The sequence below is a fragment of the Lynx rufus genome, unplaced genomic scaffold (genome assembly GCF_022079265.1).
Source record: "Lynx rufus isolate CCGP_SWC_20201006 ecotype Redwood Valley unplaced genomic scaffold, mLynRuf1.p SCAF_1, whole genome shotgun sequence".
NCBI classification, from domain to species: Eukaryota; Metazoa; Chordata; class Mammalia; order Carnivora; family Felidae; genus Lynx; species Lynx rufus.
This window is the reverse complement of record NW_025814823.1, coordinates 92,235,624-92,252,780: the sequence shown is the minus strand read 5'-3', so window position 1 is coordinate 92,252,780 and position 17,157 is coordinate 92,235,624. Positions and strand designations below refer to the sequence as shown.

General features: G+C 37.9%; 1 protein-coding gene across 1 annotated transcript in view; it reads right to left on the bottom strand.

Annotated features, from left to right (window-relative positions):
- The window catches only part of YTHDC2 (YTH N6-methyladenosine RNA binding protein C2), a 71,550-nt gene extending 56,130 nt beyond the window's left edge, over positions 1-15,420 (bottom strand). Inside the window, exons 1-6 of the mRNA XM_047083466.1 lie at positions 15,115-15,420; positions 13,831-13,921; positions 5,859-6,055; positions 4,338-4,537; positions 843-1,009; positions 223-325 (exon numbers count right to left, since the gene is read on the bottom strand). Of these exons, the coding sequence (XP_046939422.1) occupies positions 223-325; positions 843-1,009; positions 4,338-4,537; positions 5,859-6,055; positions 13,831-13,921; positions 15,115-15,295 (939 nt within the window). The 5' untranslated portion in view covers positions 15,296-15,420. The remainder of the gene's footprint in view (positions 1-222; positions 326-842; positions 1,010-4,337; positions 4,538-5,858; positions 6,056-13,830; positions 13,922-15,114) is intronic.
- Between the last annotated feature and the right edge of the window lie 1,737 nt (positions 15,421-17,157).

Sequence of the window (17,157 nt, the reverse complement as noted above, 5' to 3'; positions counted from 1 at the left end):
ATTTAATTTGCCCTCATAAAACCTAATGGTAAGAATTCTTTACTTAATACAAGTAAAATTTATTTCTAATAATTACAGGCAATAAAAAGTAACTTCATTATAATACCTGTTCAAAAAAAAACTGGCTTTCACCCCTATTCTATTCTAAAAATATAATTAATTACATATTCAAATTTTCAAGCAATCTGAGTTGTATACAGCAAAACTCAGCAATATTCTTACCACAATAACATGTGTCACAGTCGACAATGTACTATCTCCCGCCATCAATGTACGAAGCAATACCCCATTAGTGCAAAATGTCAGAAGTGTCTTTGGAGAAACCCTTTTTTAAAAAAAAAAAACAAAAATAAAGCATACAATTACAACTCTTAAATGTAATTAAAACATGATTACATTAAATGCTAATCTCATATGTAAGTTTTATAAATGTTAAAGTTACTAATATAGCATAGCAGTTTGTATGCTTTATTAGCCAAGTTATTGAAATATGTATTTTATACCTGACGAACTCACAAAATTTTTATTACTAACAGGCCTTTATTAATTATTTTAAGAAACCATTAAATAGATTTTTTAAAAAAAAAAAACCTTAAGGAGGCAAAATAACTTGTATTCGATCATAAATCCCCCTATAAAATGGGATTTGTATCCATGGCCCGAACTTTCTTCAACTATGTATTCAAAACCTTATGAAGTTCAGACATGACCTCAACATCCTATCAAAGACTTACTTGGAGCAAAATGATCACCTAACTTTTTGACTAACATAGTCCCTATTTAATGAAATATAAACATTAATCTTTTCTAAGAATGCTAGGCTACAGGAGAACCATGGTTACCTGCTTTCTAACCGGATCTGATATCCAATCGTTTGACCAATCCTTTCTCTTCTCTCTGCAGCAACTCTTTCAGCCACAGCAATAGCTGCTAACCTTCTTGGCTGGGTACAAAATATACGGCAGGGGATACCATTTTTAAAGCAATCATCTAAAAGGAACTGAGGAATCTGAAATGAAAGTTTTAAAGTACTATAAAATGACATGACTATATACTCAGAAAGTCCAAGTCAATCACAACTGAAAAACTACTAGAATTAGAAAAGTTTGGTAACATGTCCAAATAATCATAAAATCAACAACTTTTATGTAACTTCTAACAATCAGCTAGAAAATGTAATTTTCAAAGATCTGATTCACAAGAGAAACTAAAATGAAAATACTAAAAACAAATTCATACAGGGGCACTCAGCTGGTTAAGCATCTGACTCTTGGTTTCAGTTCAGGTCATGATCTCACAGTACCTAGGATCGAGCCCCACCTCAGGCTCTTGTGCTGACAGCAAGGCGCCTGCTTGGGATTCTATCTCTATCTCTGCCTCTCCCCTGCTCACTCTCTCAAATAAATAAATAAACTTTAAAAAAAATTTTGTAAAAAAAACCAAATTCACAGAGAAATAAGGCTTGCACAAATACAAATTCCACAAATATAAAATACAACTAAAAAACACTAACTGAATAAAGAAATAGGACACAATCTTGAGTAGAAATAATCAATACTTCAAAAATGTCAATTCTATCCAAATTATTCTATAAAGTCAATGAAACAACAATCAAAATTCCATTGGAATTTTTTTAAATAGTGAAAAGCATAAAGAAAGCAAAAATAGCCTAATACTAGGATGTACATGTCAGAAGGACTTAAAAAGTAAGTCTTTCTTGCCGTACCACTACCAGTATTCTCCAAAAAAGTAACTACTATTGGGGCGCCTGGGTGGTTCAGTCAGTTAAGCATCTGACTTTGGCTCTGGTCATGATCTCACATTTCGTAAGTTCAAGTCCCGCATCAGGCTCTGTACTGACAACTCAGAGCCTGAAGCCTACTTCAGATTCTGAGTCTCCCTCTCTCTCTGCCCCTTCCCCACTCACGTTCTCTCTCTCCCTCCCTCTCTCTCTTTCAAAAATAACTATTTTTAAAAAATAACTATTACTCCTTATGAACTGTTTCAGGGAAAAAATGTTTACACAATTTAGGATATTTGTGTATATTAACAGGCTTTTATTCACACAAAGCGATTACCGTACTTAATGTTTATAAAATTTGCAGATTTCACTTAATACTCAGATCTACCTAATCCATTCTAATAGCTGCATATTCCATCCTAGGGATGTGCTATAATTTAACAAATATCATGTTAAATAATTTCTAGTTTTTTTAAGTTACTGATATTACTGCTTGCTATTATAAAAATTGCTGCAGTGAATATCTTCACAAACTTTTATAAAGATATATATGCAGGGGCACCTAGATGGCTCAGTCGGTTAAGTGTCCGACTTTGGCTAAGGTCATGATCTCATGATTTGTGGCTCAAGCTCCACACTGGGCTCTGTGCTGACAGTTCGGAGCCTGGAGCCTGGAGCCTGCTTTGGATTCTGTGTCTGTCTGTCTGTCTGTCTGTCTCTATCTCTCTGCCCCTCCCCTGCTCATGCTCTCTCTCTCTCTCAAAAATGAATAAATATTAAAAAAAAGGTGTGTGTGTGTACACACACACACACACACACACACACACAGGTCAAATGAAAGAGCATGTAAATGTTTTAAGGTGGGTTTTGTTTGTTTGTTTGTTTTAGAGAGAACAGGGGAGAGGGGCAGAGGGAGACAGAGAGAGACCCAAGCTAACTCCATGCTCAGCACAGAGCCCAACATAGGGCTAGATCCCATGACCCCAGGATTATTACCTGAGCTGAAATCAAGAGTCAGATACTAAACCAACCGAGCCACCCAGCCACCCCAAGAGTATGTAAATTTAAATTGGAGAGAAGTAGTATCAAATCGCCCTCCAAAACAATTTATACTCCTGCCCATAAAGCAGAAGATGCTGTTTTCCCAACACCTATGCAAATACGTATCGTTAATGTTTTAGTTTCTGCCCCTCTGATAGTTGAAAAATATAATCATTGTTTTGATTTCATTTAACTGTAAGTGAGAGAGAGAGAGAGCATCATTTCATGCATGTTTCAGCCTCTAGGATTTTTTTAAACTTGACTAGTTTATACAGAAGCATAAATGAACACAAATAGGAAATATTTAAGGAAATAATTTTCTCTTAGGAAATATTTAAGAAGAGAAGATAATAAACTGGAATATTATGCTACATACTGTAAAACGACAAAAAGCAAAAAAGAGAGATCCTGGTGTAAAAATAATTAAAGACAGATAACAAAAATTCCAGAAATAGACCCAAGTACTATAGAAACTTCGTTTGATCAAAAGGGCTACCTTAAGTGAAGGGGGAAAAGATAATTAAATAAAAATTATATTAGAACAACTAGATATTAACATGAAGAAAACAGTAAGATGGATTCCTACCTGACATGATATTATAAATTCCAGATGGATTTTTAAAACTATAAATACAAAAATACTAGAATAAAGTATTTATAGGAAAATGTTTTTTAATCTTGGGATAGGAAATGCCTTTCTCAGCATGGCTCAAAGCCCTAAAAAAAAGATTGACAGATGTGACTAAATAATTAGTAAAGCTAATACACAAGACACCACAAAGCAAAGCTACAGAGCAAACAAAAAACTGAGAGAAATCATTTTTAGGATATCTAACAGGTAACAGGCATGTAGGCATAATATTTAAAACACCACTAAATACCTTTCTGGTTATAAACACGGTCTTCTCTACCTCACCTGAAAACGCAGACTCAGGAGGCCTCAATCCCTGCCTCCCTATTCCCAGAAGAGCCAAAACTAACTATGTAGGAGGCTTTTTCAGAGGATAAGACGACTTTGTCTTCCCAGAAGATAAACCCTCTACTTTCCTTTATGAGGCAGATAGCAACCCCAAACCACAGACAGGTTGGGACCTGCGCAGGCCTCAACGTCTACAGTCAACTTTATATTAACGTTTGGTATTATTAATATTGCTGTTAGTTTAACTCCTATGCACAAAACACTGACAGGCACTTTATAGACCTCTCTAAACGTCATGGTGAACGGGAGCAAGTATTAGCTCCATTTTACAAATGAGGGCTCCGGCTCACAGAGGTTAACAAGACTAGCCCAGTCCATATTCCTTTCATGATGCCAAACCACATCCCCGATTCTATTTAAATGGAGGCCCAAGGTGCTAGTTTAAAAATATTTTAAAACATTTCCTTTCTACCAATTCTCAAAACATACTCCCAGTAACAATTTATTTTTGAAATAAACATTAAAGTACCCAACAGGGGTTGTTTTTGTTAAAATACATGTAGTATAAACTTGTTATAAAACTGCCATGTGGAAAAAAATATTTTTTCTTCCATAAACAACAAAGAAGAAACCAACCTGTGTAGTCTTTCCAGACCCAGTTTCTCCTACAATCAAAACTACTTTATTTTCTTTAATTATTTTAACAATTTCTTCTTGTTTCTCAAACACTGGCAGAGACTGCCTGAAAGAATCAAATTCAGATTCTCCTCTTTTCACTGGAATCTGAGGTATGCCATTGTTGAGTCGCCCACTCGTTTTGCTCATTTCCCGGTTTTCTTTGAAAATGAATAAAAAAAAAAAAAATTTATGATCAACATTTTTTAAAAAGCGTTAAACACAAAGATAAGTAATTTCCCTTTTCAGTCTGTATAAAGTTAGCAAGCAATAGCTTAGTGTTGCACTCTATGCTTAATATTCTTTAAAAAATAAGTTATAAATTTCAATAGTAATTAGAAAGCAAATTGCTAAAAGTGTTTCTCGTTCATAACATTTACAAACAAACAAAAATCAATCACTCCATACCCATTAAAAATAAAACGTGATTCTGATATCCTAAAACAGTTTTCAGGCTTGCTTCTATCAATAATTAGACACAAAAAATTAAAATTTTGTAAGTTGGTAACAATGTGCATTATTTATAAAGTCTGTTATGTACAATATGAAAACACATTATGAAAAGAAAAATATTCTCTGTGTTTAAAGCTAACTATGTAAGATTATGTGAACAGATAGAATGATATGTGTAAACATAAAGTCCTAATGCTTAACAAATTTCCTAATTGAGAATTTTTGCCAACAGCTACATTTTATTAATAAGACAAGAATAAAAAAGCATAATGTTTTATACTCTTCACATAATTCAAAACATTTTTGTGTGCATGTATTTAAAACTTAATTCCCTCGCTATCTAAGACCATGTGTTTGCTACACTCTGCAAACCTACTCCAACGGACGATGGAAATTATGAAATCTGTTGCTTTAGGTTATTAATGGTTTTCTCACTAGGAAGTTATTTTTCCAAATAATAAAATTACAGCTTCATTCTATAACCTAAATGTATCATGTATCTAGCTTTCAGCAAGTTAGTGTAATGAAGACTCTGTCCTCTTACCAGAAGCTAAAGCCCCAGTTCAAAATCGCACTCATTAGCGTGCCTCGGCAACATTAATACAGCAAAGTCCAGACCTTGAAGCCAAATCCCAGCTCTGCCATTTACGGGCTGGTTGAGTAGCCTTGAACAAATTATTTAACTGCTCTGCACCCCAGTCTACTCACCCTTGAAATAGAGGAAATTCTTACCTTGGGAGGGTTGCTATGAGGCCCTCTATAAAGAGTTTAGTATCCTGCCTAGCACACAATAAGTGCTCCAAAAATGATAGCTATTACTGTGACACTTAAAGATTTGTCTAACTTCATGACATGCCTTAACACTGCATTTCATTCCCAAATTTTCACAGTTCTTTATCATTTCTAACAGACTATTCAAACTGAGAAATCTTACTGCATCTTAGTGTTTTTTTAAATTAATTTAAAATGGAAAAAGAACAGTCATCAATTAATAGGATAAACAAGGAAGCTCCCCCAGAAAATACATACCAGCTTCAACTGCAAACACATTTCCTCTTTCTGTTTTAGGCAGAAGTTCAGTACGCTCTTTATTGGTGACAGGAAATCTTTGAATTAGGCTCCTAACAGCATGTTTTGTATTATGAGTCAAATTACAGGTCATCATTGCATGAGCTGTTTCTGATCCATCTTTCTTCTTCACAGTTAGGTATCTATTTGCTCCCTTTCTGAATATTAATAAAAATCATTTATTTACTATATATAGTCAATTGGTTCACATATGATGTATGCCTACTTAGGCAACACGTCTTAAGCAAAACATTGGAAAAAATCAAAATGCTTTGTGAGAAGATGCTGAAAATCCCCAAAAATTCAATAAGGAGGGGTTTGGTGCTGAAGTGGCCAAAAGACCATTTTCAATTAAAGTTTCAAAATGCTACCAATCCAGTTTTTAAACTGCAAAAAATGGCTTACTTACCCACAAATGTTAAAGTCTAGTCTTAGCAGACTTCATGGTGGATGAAACATCACCAGTTAATATATGCTGGAAGCATACAGAGGGAGAAAACCAATCTGTTGAACAACAGAATCTAAAAATGATCATTAAAAAGTTATGGTTCACTGTACAGACTAATATATCCCACTGAACGTTTCCATAGTATGCTGGTAATGTCACACCCCATGAAAACCTGTTAAAAGAACCAAGCTTAGTGGTTGGACCAAAAAAGCATAAATCAACATTACTGATAAGTATTTTTATATGCATACGGGGAGAAAAAAACAAATTTTTCAAAGCTTCTGGCTCTAGCCTTCAGTTATAAGGTAATGGTGATTTATAACAGTTCTCAAATGATTTGATGGAGGTATATTTATTTCTTCAACTGATCCAGACTAACAATGTCTTTTTTGACTTTTGTAGCTTCTAGAGTACTAGGTATAATGTTAGACACACAGGAAGTCCTCAAACGTGTTTTGAACGATTTAATAATGCATGTCTATAATCCAGTACAATATAGTACTAGAAAAGAGCGCAAGCTCTAAAAGCATACCAACCTGGGTTTGAATCCTAGCTCTACCACTTAGTAGCTGTTGGGACCATAAGCAAATTATTTAACAGCTCTGAGCCTACGATAATAATAATACCTGCCTCAAATGATTATTCATATGATTAAATAAGATAATGCATGTTAAGGAAAATATCTGTTAATGTTTGAGTAAGTTGAGCAGAATAAGCATTAAATGAATTAAAGCTGTTATTATAATTTTAGTCTGGGAAAAAAAATCACTTATTTTTAAAAAGTTACCCAAAATACTTCATAAAAGGTTCTATCATTTGTTAATGTCACTATTATATTACAGAAATGAGCAACAAAGCCACAAATACAATGGTAAGTATATGTACAATTTTTCTAATTTTCATTAGATTTAAAATTTTCAACAAAATCTTCACCGTAAAAATAACATAAAACTGGAGATTAACCTATACAGTTTTGGCTCTCTAAGACCTATTAAATGAGGCTTCTGATTTACCAAGGTTTTTAATTTCTGGAAACGTTTTATGGAATGCTTTAATGGATTATAAGCTTTCAGTGCTGTCATCTGCTTTTTAAAAAGTGTTTAGTCATCTTGAAATTATGGGATAAAAATGAAGTAACTAAATTTAACCTGATCTAGGAATTTCAGCTATTTCCATGGTAAATGACAATTGCTGGATTCTAAAAGATGATCTCTGTAGTAGGTTCTTTTCTATGGACCTTTCTGAAAATTCAGCACAGTCGTTATAGACTTAATCATCCATTCCCCATTTACTTCATAAAAATTTTAACTACAGAGGGCTGGAAGTGTGCTGGAATGATCACTAGAGCAAGACTCGGTAGGCTTGTGTTCAGCTAGTAAAAAATCTTTCAACTAACTAGCTGTGTGATCAAAAACCATTTTATCTCTCTGACACTGTATACAACTTAATTCAAAAATCTCTACTATTTCTGCCAGTTCCAAGAAGATGCTTTAATCTTCTTGGAAGTTGTCTTGGGAAAGCTATGCTATATTTCACCTGTAACTAATTTTATTCCATTCATTCAATCAATTATTAATCATATATTAAGCCCCTATTCTATGCCAGGCGCTATGCAAGAAGCCGGGATTACTGTTAAGTAAAACATACTCACCTCAATAAGCTCACAACTAAAATCAGTCAAACTTTCCTAACAGAGCCTGCCTACTAAGAATACATCATTTATGTACAAAAATAACCCAAACTAAGCATGTGTGAGTACTCAACCATTACCATTTAAAATGTACTGAATTCACTTTGAACATGGGTGAGGGGGCAGAAAGATATTATCAACTTGGTAGTTTTCATGTTTTAGTAAAAGATTCTACTTGTAGCTCTCAGTGCTCATTCCTACCATATTTAGCTCCACGGTGACACTGATAAATGATAAAAAGATGAATGAAATGTTTGGTACAATATTTGCATCGTTGTTTTGAGGATGAAAACATTCAATCTAGCAGAGATTTGTCCTACTATGTAAACACGCTGAGGTCTAATTTTGCTTTCATCCCAAAGCGGCACTACTCTTTGAACAAAACCATTAAGGGACTCCTTTTCAGGGGCACCTGGGTGGTTCAGTAGGTTGAGCGTCCGACTTCGGCTCAGGTCATGATCTCACCACTTGTAAGTTCAAGCCCCGCATCGGGCTCTGTGCTGACAGCTCAGAGCCTGGAGCCTCTTCAGATTCTGTGTTTTTCTCTTTGCCCCTCCCCTGCTCATACTCTGTCTCTCAAAAAAATAAATAAATAAACATTAAAAAAAATAATAAAAAAAAAAGAGACTCCTTTTCAAAGCAAAGTTAACTAGAAACTAGCCACACAATGTGGAAGAGATGCTAAATACATTAATGCCACAATAATTTTTTCAAATAATGAAATGTAAGCTCCATATGCAATTTTTAATATAAAAGTAAATGTGCTAAAATTATAGGCATGAACATCATAGTATCTAACTTTCAAAGTGTGAAAGTAATCAATACATGCTATAATTAAGTTTTGGCTTCCTTTTAAGGAAAAATAACTCATCAAATTTGATGCAATTTTAATATTAATCAATTTATCAATTTACACAGTATGTTACTCAACACTTAACTCAAATACCACCCTATGCCTTATTATTCTCCACTCTCCAAATCCATAAACAGTTTAAAAAATCAGCTAAGGAGCCAAAATCTGAAATGACCTAAAAAGTTCACAACCACCAAGGACCTAATCTCTCAAAAAATAATGCATATTTGTATGATGCTTTGCAAATGTGTAATTTCCTATTTCCTTAGTTTAATACTTCCATTATGCAGAAAGATGCAAAGACCTAACTCCAAACCATTTTCTTCCTCATACTGTAATACAGAATTGCAAATTTATTAAAGTCTATTATCATCCTAATTTGTACTTTATTTTACGACTATGTGGAAATTAATAAACCAACCAGTTAGCTTTGTCCCTAAACAAAGTTGCTCTCATATCATGGACACTATAATTGTGGTACATTTGTTCATTCTGTGACTTTGGACTATAAGCAACTTAAAGATGAGACCTATCTAATAATTCGATTTTAACTGCTCACTGCTCCTAGGACATCACCATGAACTCACTGTCAACATCAAAAACTAAACATTAACTATATTCAAATCCTGGCTCTGCCACTCACTAGCCATGTGACCTTGGGGAAAACCACTTAACCTCTCCAACCCTGAACTGTCCCATCTATTATACAGGTACCAGACATTATTAATAGAATCTACTGGTTAAGACTATTGTGAGGATTAAATAACCTACTTAGGGGCGCCTGAGTGGCTCAGTTGGCTAAGCGTCCAACATCGGCTCAGGTCATGATCTCAGTTTGGGAGTTTGAGCCCGTGTAGGGCTCTATGCTAATAGCTCAGAGCCTGGAGCCTGCTTCGGATTCTGTGTCTCCTTCTCTCTCTGACCCTCCCCAGCATACACTCTGTGTCTCTTTCCCTCTCTCAAAAGTAAATAAACATTAAAAAAAAATTTTTTTTTTTAAGTTAAGGGCCATGACCAAAGCTAGAGAACCAGGTAGTAAGAGACTAGGAGTCAAATCCAGGTTTCCTGCCTTTTCCTCCAAAGGCTCTCTCAAATACATATTAAGGAACCATGATGCCAGGTACAAAAGAAAAAAAAAAAAAAAAAGGCAGAAAAACTATCTTATTAAGTTAATGAAGTTATGCTAGGCACTGGGGGAAGAAAGAAAAAAAAAAACCTTTACTCAAAAGTGAACAGGGGCGCCTGGGTGGCGCAGTCGGTTAAGCATCCGACTTCAGCCAGGTCACGATCTCACGGTCCGTGAGTTCGAGCCCCGCGTCAGGCTCTGGGCTGATGGCTCGGAGCCTGGAGCCTGTTTCCGATTCTGTGTCTCCCTCTCTCTGCCCCTCCCCCGTTCATGCTCTGTCTCTCTCTGTCCCAAAAATAAATAAAAAACGTTGAAAAAAAAAAAATTAAAAAAAAAAGTGAACAAAAAAACCCATGAAAATATAAGTCACATACACATTCTCATGCAAATAAAAAGAAAGAACGTGTAAGAAGTTCTTCGTACATATGAAAACAAGTAAAGGCATTTGAAAATCACAAGGAACACTAGATAAACACTATACTACCTTTAATCAATGATAAATTGGGGAGGGAAAGCACTAAGAAATATCCTAAGAGGGCTTGCAGAGCACTAGGAATAGGAACTACGGACTAGATAAGAAGGCAGGGTTGCCTTGTTTCCCTTAGCATCTTTTTTCCTCTCTCTGTCTCTTCAGTGTTTTCTCACCCACCTTTTCTTGTCCTGACAGCTTCTATCTTGCTCTCTACCTTTCCCCAGGTTTCTCCATTCTGGATCATCCCTTAAACAGTTATGCTACTGAACAGAAACAGAGGTAGACTATTCCAATGGACTTCTTTACTAAGAGTAATTTCTTTATCTTTTCTTTTTTTTAAGTAGGCTCCACACCCAGCACAGAGTCCCACACAGGGCTTGAACTCACAACCCTGAGGTCAAGACCTGAGCTGAGATCAAGAGTCAGACAGAACTTAACCGACTGAGTCACCCAAGCACCCCTCTAAGAGTAATTTCTAATGGTCATTTCGAAGTTAACTATTTATAATTCAAAACCAGTTTAGGGGCACCTGGGTGGCTCAGTCAGTTAAGCGGCCGACTCCGGCTCAGGTCATGATCTTGCGGTCTGTGAGTTCGAGCCCCGCATCGGGCTCTGTGCTGACAGCTCGGAGCCTGAAGCCTGTTTCAGATTCTGTGTCTCCCTCTCTCTGACCCTCCCCCGTTCATGCTCTGTCTCTCTCTGTCTCAAAAATAAATAAATGTTAAAAAAAAAAAACAGTTTAACCACAGAAATGATATAGCTGCTTTACAACAGACATTTGTAAGACAGACCTGAAACCTCTAAAAGCAACTTTTTCTTTTTAATATTTTTTTTAATGTTTGTATATTTTGAGAGAGAGACACAGAGAATGAGCAGGGGAGGGGCAGAGAGAGCAGGAGATAGAGAATTCCAAGCAGGCTCCAGGCTCTGAGCTGTCAGCACAGAGCCCAATGCGGGCCGAACCCCCAAACTGTGAGATCATGACCTGAGCGGAAGTCGAATGTTCAGCCAACTGACTGAGCCACCCAGGCACCCCTCGTATCTGCAACTCTTCAACCCAAACAACAATGAAAACTGGAATATCTTTCTAAGTTTGCAATGTGAAAATTAATAAAAGGAAACCTCATTAAAGTGGACTGGGGATGCTAGAAGAGGAGGCTGTAGGGAAAGCCAAACCACTCATGTCAATTACAGGAAAAATTGTCAATTACAGACCCAACAGAAGACTCCTCCAGAGGAAAGCAGATTCAATTACAAGCCCCAACAGGAAAAGATGTACACTGCATCTTCTACAAGAAATCAACCACCCCAGCAACCCAGCCAATTGAGAAACCAACATCACCCTGAATTTCTTGCTTCTCTCCAATGGACTTTTGTTCAAAACAACCCCTCCCAACTTCCTCCTTCTTCTCCATAAAATAATGTTCCTCTCTTCTGTTTGTTGGACTTTTGGATGGTTTTGTACACTAGCCTGCTTGTCCCACATGGCAACTCTCTACTTCCAAAGAAACCCATCTTCCGCTGGTAAAATAACTGCCAATTTTAAAGTTGACAGCAACAACTTCAGTTGGTATCAAAACCTGATTACATTGACATGAGGCTATTTCCAGTATTTACCTTACTGTGAACAGCCTATATTTTTCGGCAGAAATATTGTGATTAAAGGTGATGCCTGCACTTTACGAGGAGTTGTTACATAACATACTGCAAAAAAATCCTAAAATGTTCCTAAAATCTGAATCTCAAAATCTACTTAGTCCAGGTATTCTTGGATAAAGGATTATGGCCCTGTACTCTTTTCATTTTCAAGTGCTGTATTTAACCTACACAGAGGACTATGCTATGGGCATGATTGAAACCTAACCATTGCTTCACACACTGGCCTTAGTAATGTTCAAAAGGCACATTCACCCCATTTGCAACTATGTGGATGGTACTAGAGGGTATGATGCTAAGCGAAATTAGCCAGTCAGAGAAAGACAAATACCATATGACTTCACTCCTATGAGGCCTTTAAGATAGAAAACAGATGAACAGAAGGGAAGGGAAGGAAAAATATAAACACAGGGAGGGGGACAAAACATAAGAGACTCTTAAATACAGAGAACAAACAGGGTTACTGGGGAGGTTGTGGGAGGGGGGATGGGCTAAATGGGTAAGGGGCATTAAGGAATCTACTCCTGAAATGACTGCTGCACTATATGCTAACTAACTTGGATGTAAATTAAAAAAATGAATTAAATTAAAAATAAATAAATAAATAAATAAGAGCTGAAACACAGAAACAAAAAACAAACAAACAAAAGGCACATTCACCTAAGCTAAATCCCGTGTCACTCAGTAATGTATCACTGTGGGCATTCAAATACCAGACATTCCTACACCAAATATTTTCATCTTAAGACATTCCTGTTGTTTATTAATATATGAACCTAACAGTCATTTGTTTTCTCTCTTCTTAACCTAAACCCTGGTAAGCTGAAATTTTATCTTCCTTTCCCCCTCTCGGTGGCTCTTAACCAGACACAATTTTGCTCCCCAGAACATTCTGGCAATGTCTAGAGGCATTTCTGGTTGTTAAAACTGTGGGTGGAGGTGTTCCTGGCACATATCAATACGGTTAGATATACTTCTAAATATCCTACGATACACAAGACAGACCTCCACAATAAAGAATTATCCAGTCTAAAATGTTCATAGTGCCAATACCAAGAAACTCTGCTATATATCAACCCCACCATCCTTATTCCCAAAATGAAATCATTCCACATAATTTTAGAGTTCTTCAATTTGGATGGTTCAAGTGACTTTTTCCCCCCTACAGATGAGGGACCCTGAAAAAAATACATACTGTTTCTTCCTGGTCCATTCTATTTAATCATTTCTAATCATAAGAGTCTTAAGTTGGTAGGAAAGAAAACGATTATGTATTCTAAAGTTACCACTACAGTATGGTAACTTTAAAAGAAATAGTTCTGTAAATAATTGTACTTACTATCTTTAGGCCATCCACTCTTTTTAAAAAATGAGACTTAGTTTCTATGAAAAAAGAAAACATCCCCCTCAAGCAAGCAACTTCATCTTTTAAGCTATTTTTCTTACATCTTAAATTTTATTTATTTATTTATTTATTTATTTATTTAATCTCTAAGGGAAAACAAAAGAGGGAAGGATAAGAGGAAAAGGAAAAAGCTGAGTTTGGTACAGACATGAATCAGTTTATCTACATACAGTATAATTAAGAATGTGAATCTAAAACAGTAATAACTACTTCAATGTAATGAGAAACACTTCTCTTTTTTTGGCAAATAATTCTTTTTAAATAAGAAAAACTATCAGCTTACCCTTTACTTTTAGAAACCAAACCAAGAGACTGACTCAATCGATGAATAAAGGCTCTTTCAGTACTGGTCAAAGAGGAAGGAAATTCCATTTCTACATGAAAAAAAAGAAAAAAAAAAACAAACAAAACACAAAGTACCATTTGGGAATATACAATTTTCTTTCAAGGTACTTCAATATAGACACATAAATGTAAAATATGAAAAAATCATACAAATAATCAAATTTATAGGTTACCTGAGTAGTAGATATTAATTCAAGAACTACTAAATGTCTGCCAGAATTGCGATATTAGTAAAAATTACAGAAACATATGATAGAAGGCTCTAATGTTCACCAAAGATTACTCTTATTTGGGCTGGAATCTTCAATTGGTACGATGACTGATGAACCTATTTTACTCTTTTAACTGAAGTCCTTACTGGCTTCATTAACAAAAGGCTCACTTCCTTCCATGATGAAGTATGCTCAAGCATTATGAATGCTCAACGTCAAACTCCACATGATCTTTGCTTTCAAAACAGTACAGACTTATCTCAGACTGGATTTGTTGTTAAACACTATTGCTGAGGCTCTGTGTAATGTAAGTTCACTCTGTCCAGGTCATTGCCTGTTCGGGACCGTAAACTCCGGGTTAACGAACGGGTAACCCTATTTAGGCCAGCAAACCGGACTGGGCACTCAATATGCTGTATGGATGACCGCGGGTCGGCTGCCAGTTCTGCACTGTGTGACCCAAGACAAGCAGCCTTCTAACCCTAAGAGGTGTGAGAAACGTTTCATCTACCAAAGTCTGATTGTTTTTAAGTGTTTAAGGGTGATGCTCTCGGGATGTAAACAATGCACTACGTGTTCCCAATGCATTTATTTGCCTGATTTCCTTCTCTTCTACTTCTGTAGCTTAAACGTGCCTCCGCTAAGGCTGCCACAATTTCCTTTAAAAAAAAAAAAAAAAAAAAAGTAGGGGCTTACCAATACCTAAAAGCTGTGGCTAAGCCGCCCCTGGCTGCCTACAGGCCTCTCTCTGGGGAAAGAAACGCCCCCTGCAAAGGAGCAACCCGACTCTTTTCACCTGATTAATGCCGGGCAAGTGCCTTCACCCTGCAGACGCGCAGGACGCCGCGCATCCCACAGAGGGCCACCAAGCGTGGCCCCCTGCCGCCGTGGGGGCCGGGACGGGGGACGGCCCGGGTCTGCCCTCCCACCTCTGAGGCAGCCCCTTCACTCGGTGGGCCCGGGCTTGGGGGAGGCGGGGCAGCCGGCGGGGTCCCTGTCAGGAACCTCACCTCTCTGGTCCCCGTAGCGGAAGCGCTCCAGAGCGATATTGACTGCGATCTTCACCTCCTCGTCTATACGAATGTCCTTCAGCCCCTTGGCCCGGCCTCCGCCCCCAGGACCGCACGGAGCGGGGCCGCCCCCGCCACCAGGCGCGGGCGGCCGCGGGGAGACGCTGCTCGGCCTGGACATGGCCCTGAAAAGTTCTCCCCTCGGGGGAGCGGCCAGGTCTGCCGGCTGACGGTCAATGACAGGCGCAGAAGGCCACCGCCGGGACTGGACCGCTCCGCAGACTGTCTGCGCTGGGCCGGGGTCACCAGAGACCCCACCCCTACCCCCCACCCCGTCACCACAACAGCAGAGGAGGAGCCGGCGCCGCTGAAGCCCAGGCGAGGCCGGCAGCGCGGGCGTGATGACGTCACCAGGGCCGCAGGCGCCGGTGACCTCAGCGCGTCCGCTTCCCGGCTGCAGCAGGCCAATCTCGGTTTTCTCTGTCTTCCCGCGTGCCCACCCACAGGTCCCCCGCACCAAGGGGCTCTCGTGCAGCCTTTTATTCACTGACTCATTCTTTCCTTAAATCCTTTTTTAATTCATTCCGTGAGCAGGTGTGCGCTCCCACCGTGTTCCGACAGTCACTACGCTAAGCCCAAGGTGTACGTTGGGGCCCGGACAGACGTGGTTCCTGCCCATATGGAACTCACATTCTAGTGGGGGTCAAGTTGCCAGATTTAGCTCATAAAAATGCAGGCTGCCCAGTTTGTTAGCATTTCAGATGACGAATAGTTTTTTTAGTATTCGAGTTTCCCATGCAATATTTGGGAACACGTATAGTAAAAATAAGTTACTCTACCTGAAACGGAGTTTTAACAGAGCGCTCGTATTTTATGTGACCATCTTAAATGAGAATGACAGACAATAAACAAGTACATGGTTAGATGATAGTTATAAGTGTTAGTTGAGATGATGGAATAGGAAGGTGGAACCCTTTATTTTGGAAGGTCAAAGATTGTGAGAGTTTGGACTTGCTTGTATACAACTCCATTAACATAAACCTAGTCACAGCCACCCTAACTGCTTCCACTCGGGCCTTCCCATGATCCATTCTGCAGAGAGCAACCAGAGTGATCTTTTTAAAAATATAAGCCAGGTAGGATAACCTTCCTACATAAAGCACTCCAGTAGTGCTCCATTGCAACTACTAAAAACCCTCAATTTTTTACCATGACCGTCTCAGGACCCTGCCTGAACTGGCCTCTGCCCTACCTCCAAGGAATCTCATCTCCACCACTCTCATGTTCACTTACAGTGCTCAAATGCACTACTTTCTTTCTTTCCCTTGTACACACCAAGTTCATTACCATCAGGGGAACTTTCCACTTTGTATAGTTTCCTCCTGCATAGGACAATCTTCCTCCCAGTACCCATGTGGATGCCTCTTTCTTGTCATTTAAGGCAGGATTCAGTTACCTAGACAGGCTCTCTCACATCAATCTGTTATCACTCTCACCACTGTTTGAAATTATTTTATTTATTTATAATTTGCTCTTTTTATTAGAATATAAGCTCAAGCGCAGGAACCTTGGTTATCTTGTTTGTCGGTTTCATCAGCAACTAAAAACTGCAGAGAAATATTCATTGGTTAGCCATATTTTAGAATCTGGAATTGGGATTGTTCATCTCTACCCTCTGAAAACTTTCTTCATAATCCTTGAACTCCTAATCTCTTTGGTTGGTTGGCAACTAGAATGAATTCTGAATAAGCAGAAAATGAAGGCCAGCTTCATTCCAAGACAAAACTCAGATAGTAGATAATATCTGGATGCATCAGATACGCTGTGATAAAACATTTTTACTTATTTTTTTAAATTCCTTTTATATTATTTTATTTTTAAGTAATCTCTACACCCAATGTGGGGCTCAAACTCTCAACCGGGAGATCAAGAGTCACACACTCCATTGACTGAGCCAGCCAGGCGCCCCTGTGACGAAACATTTTATATGAGGCCAGACACATATTGTTTTCAATCTCACTCCAAAACTTCTTAGTTCCATCA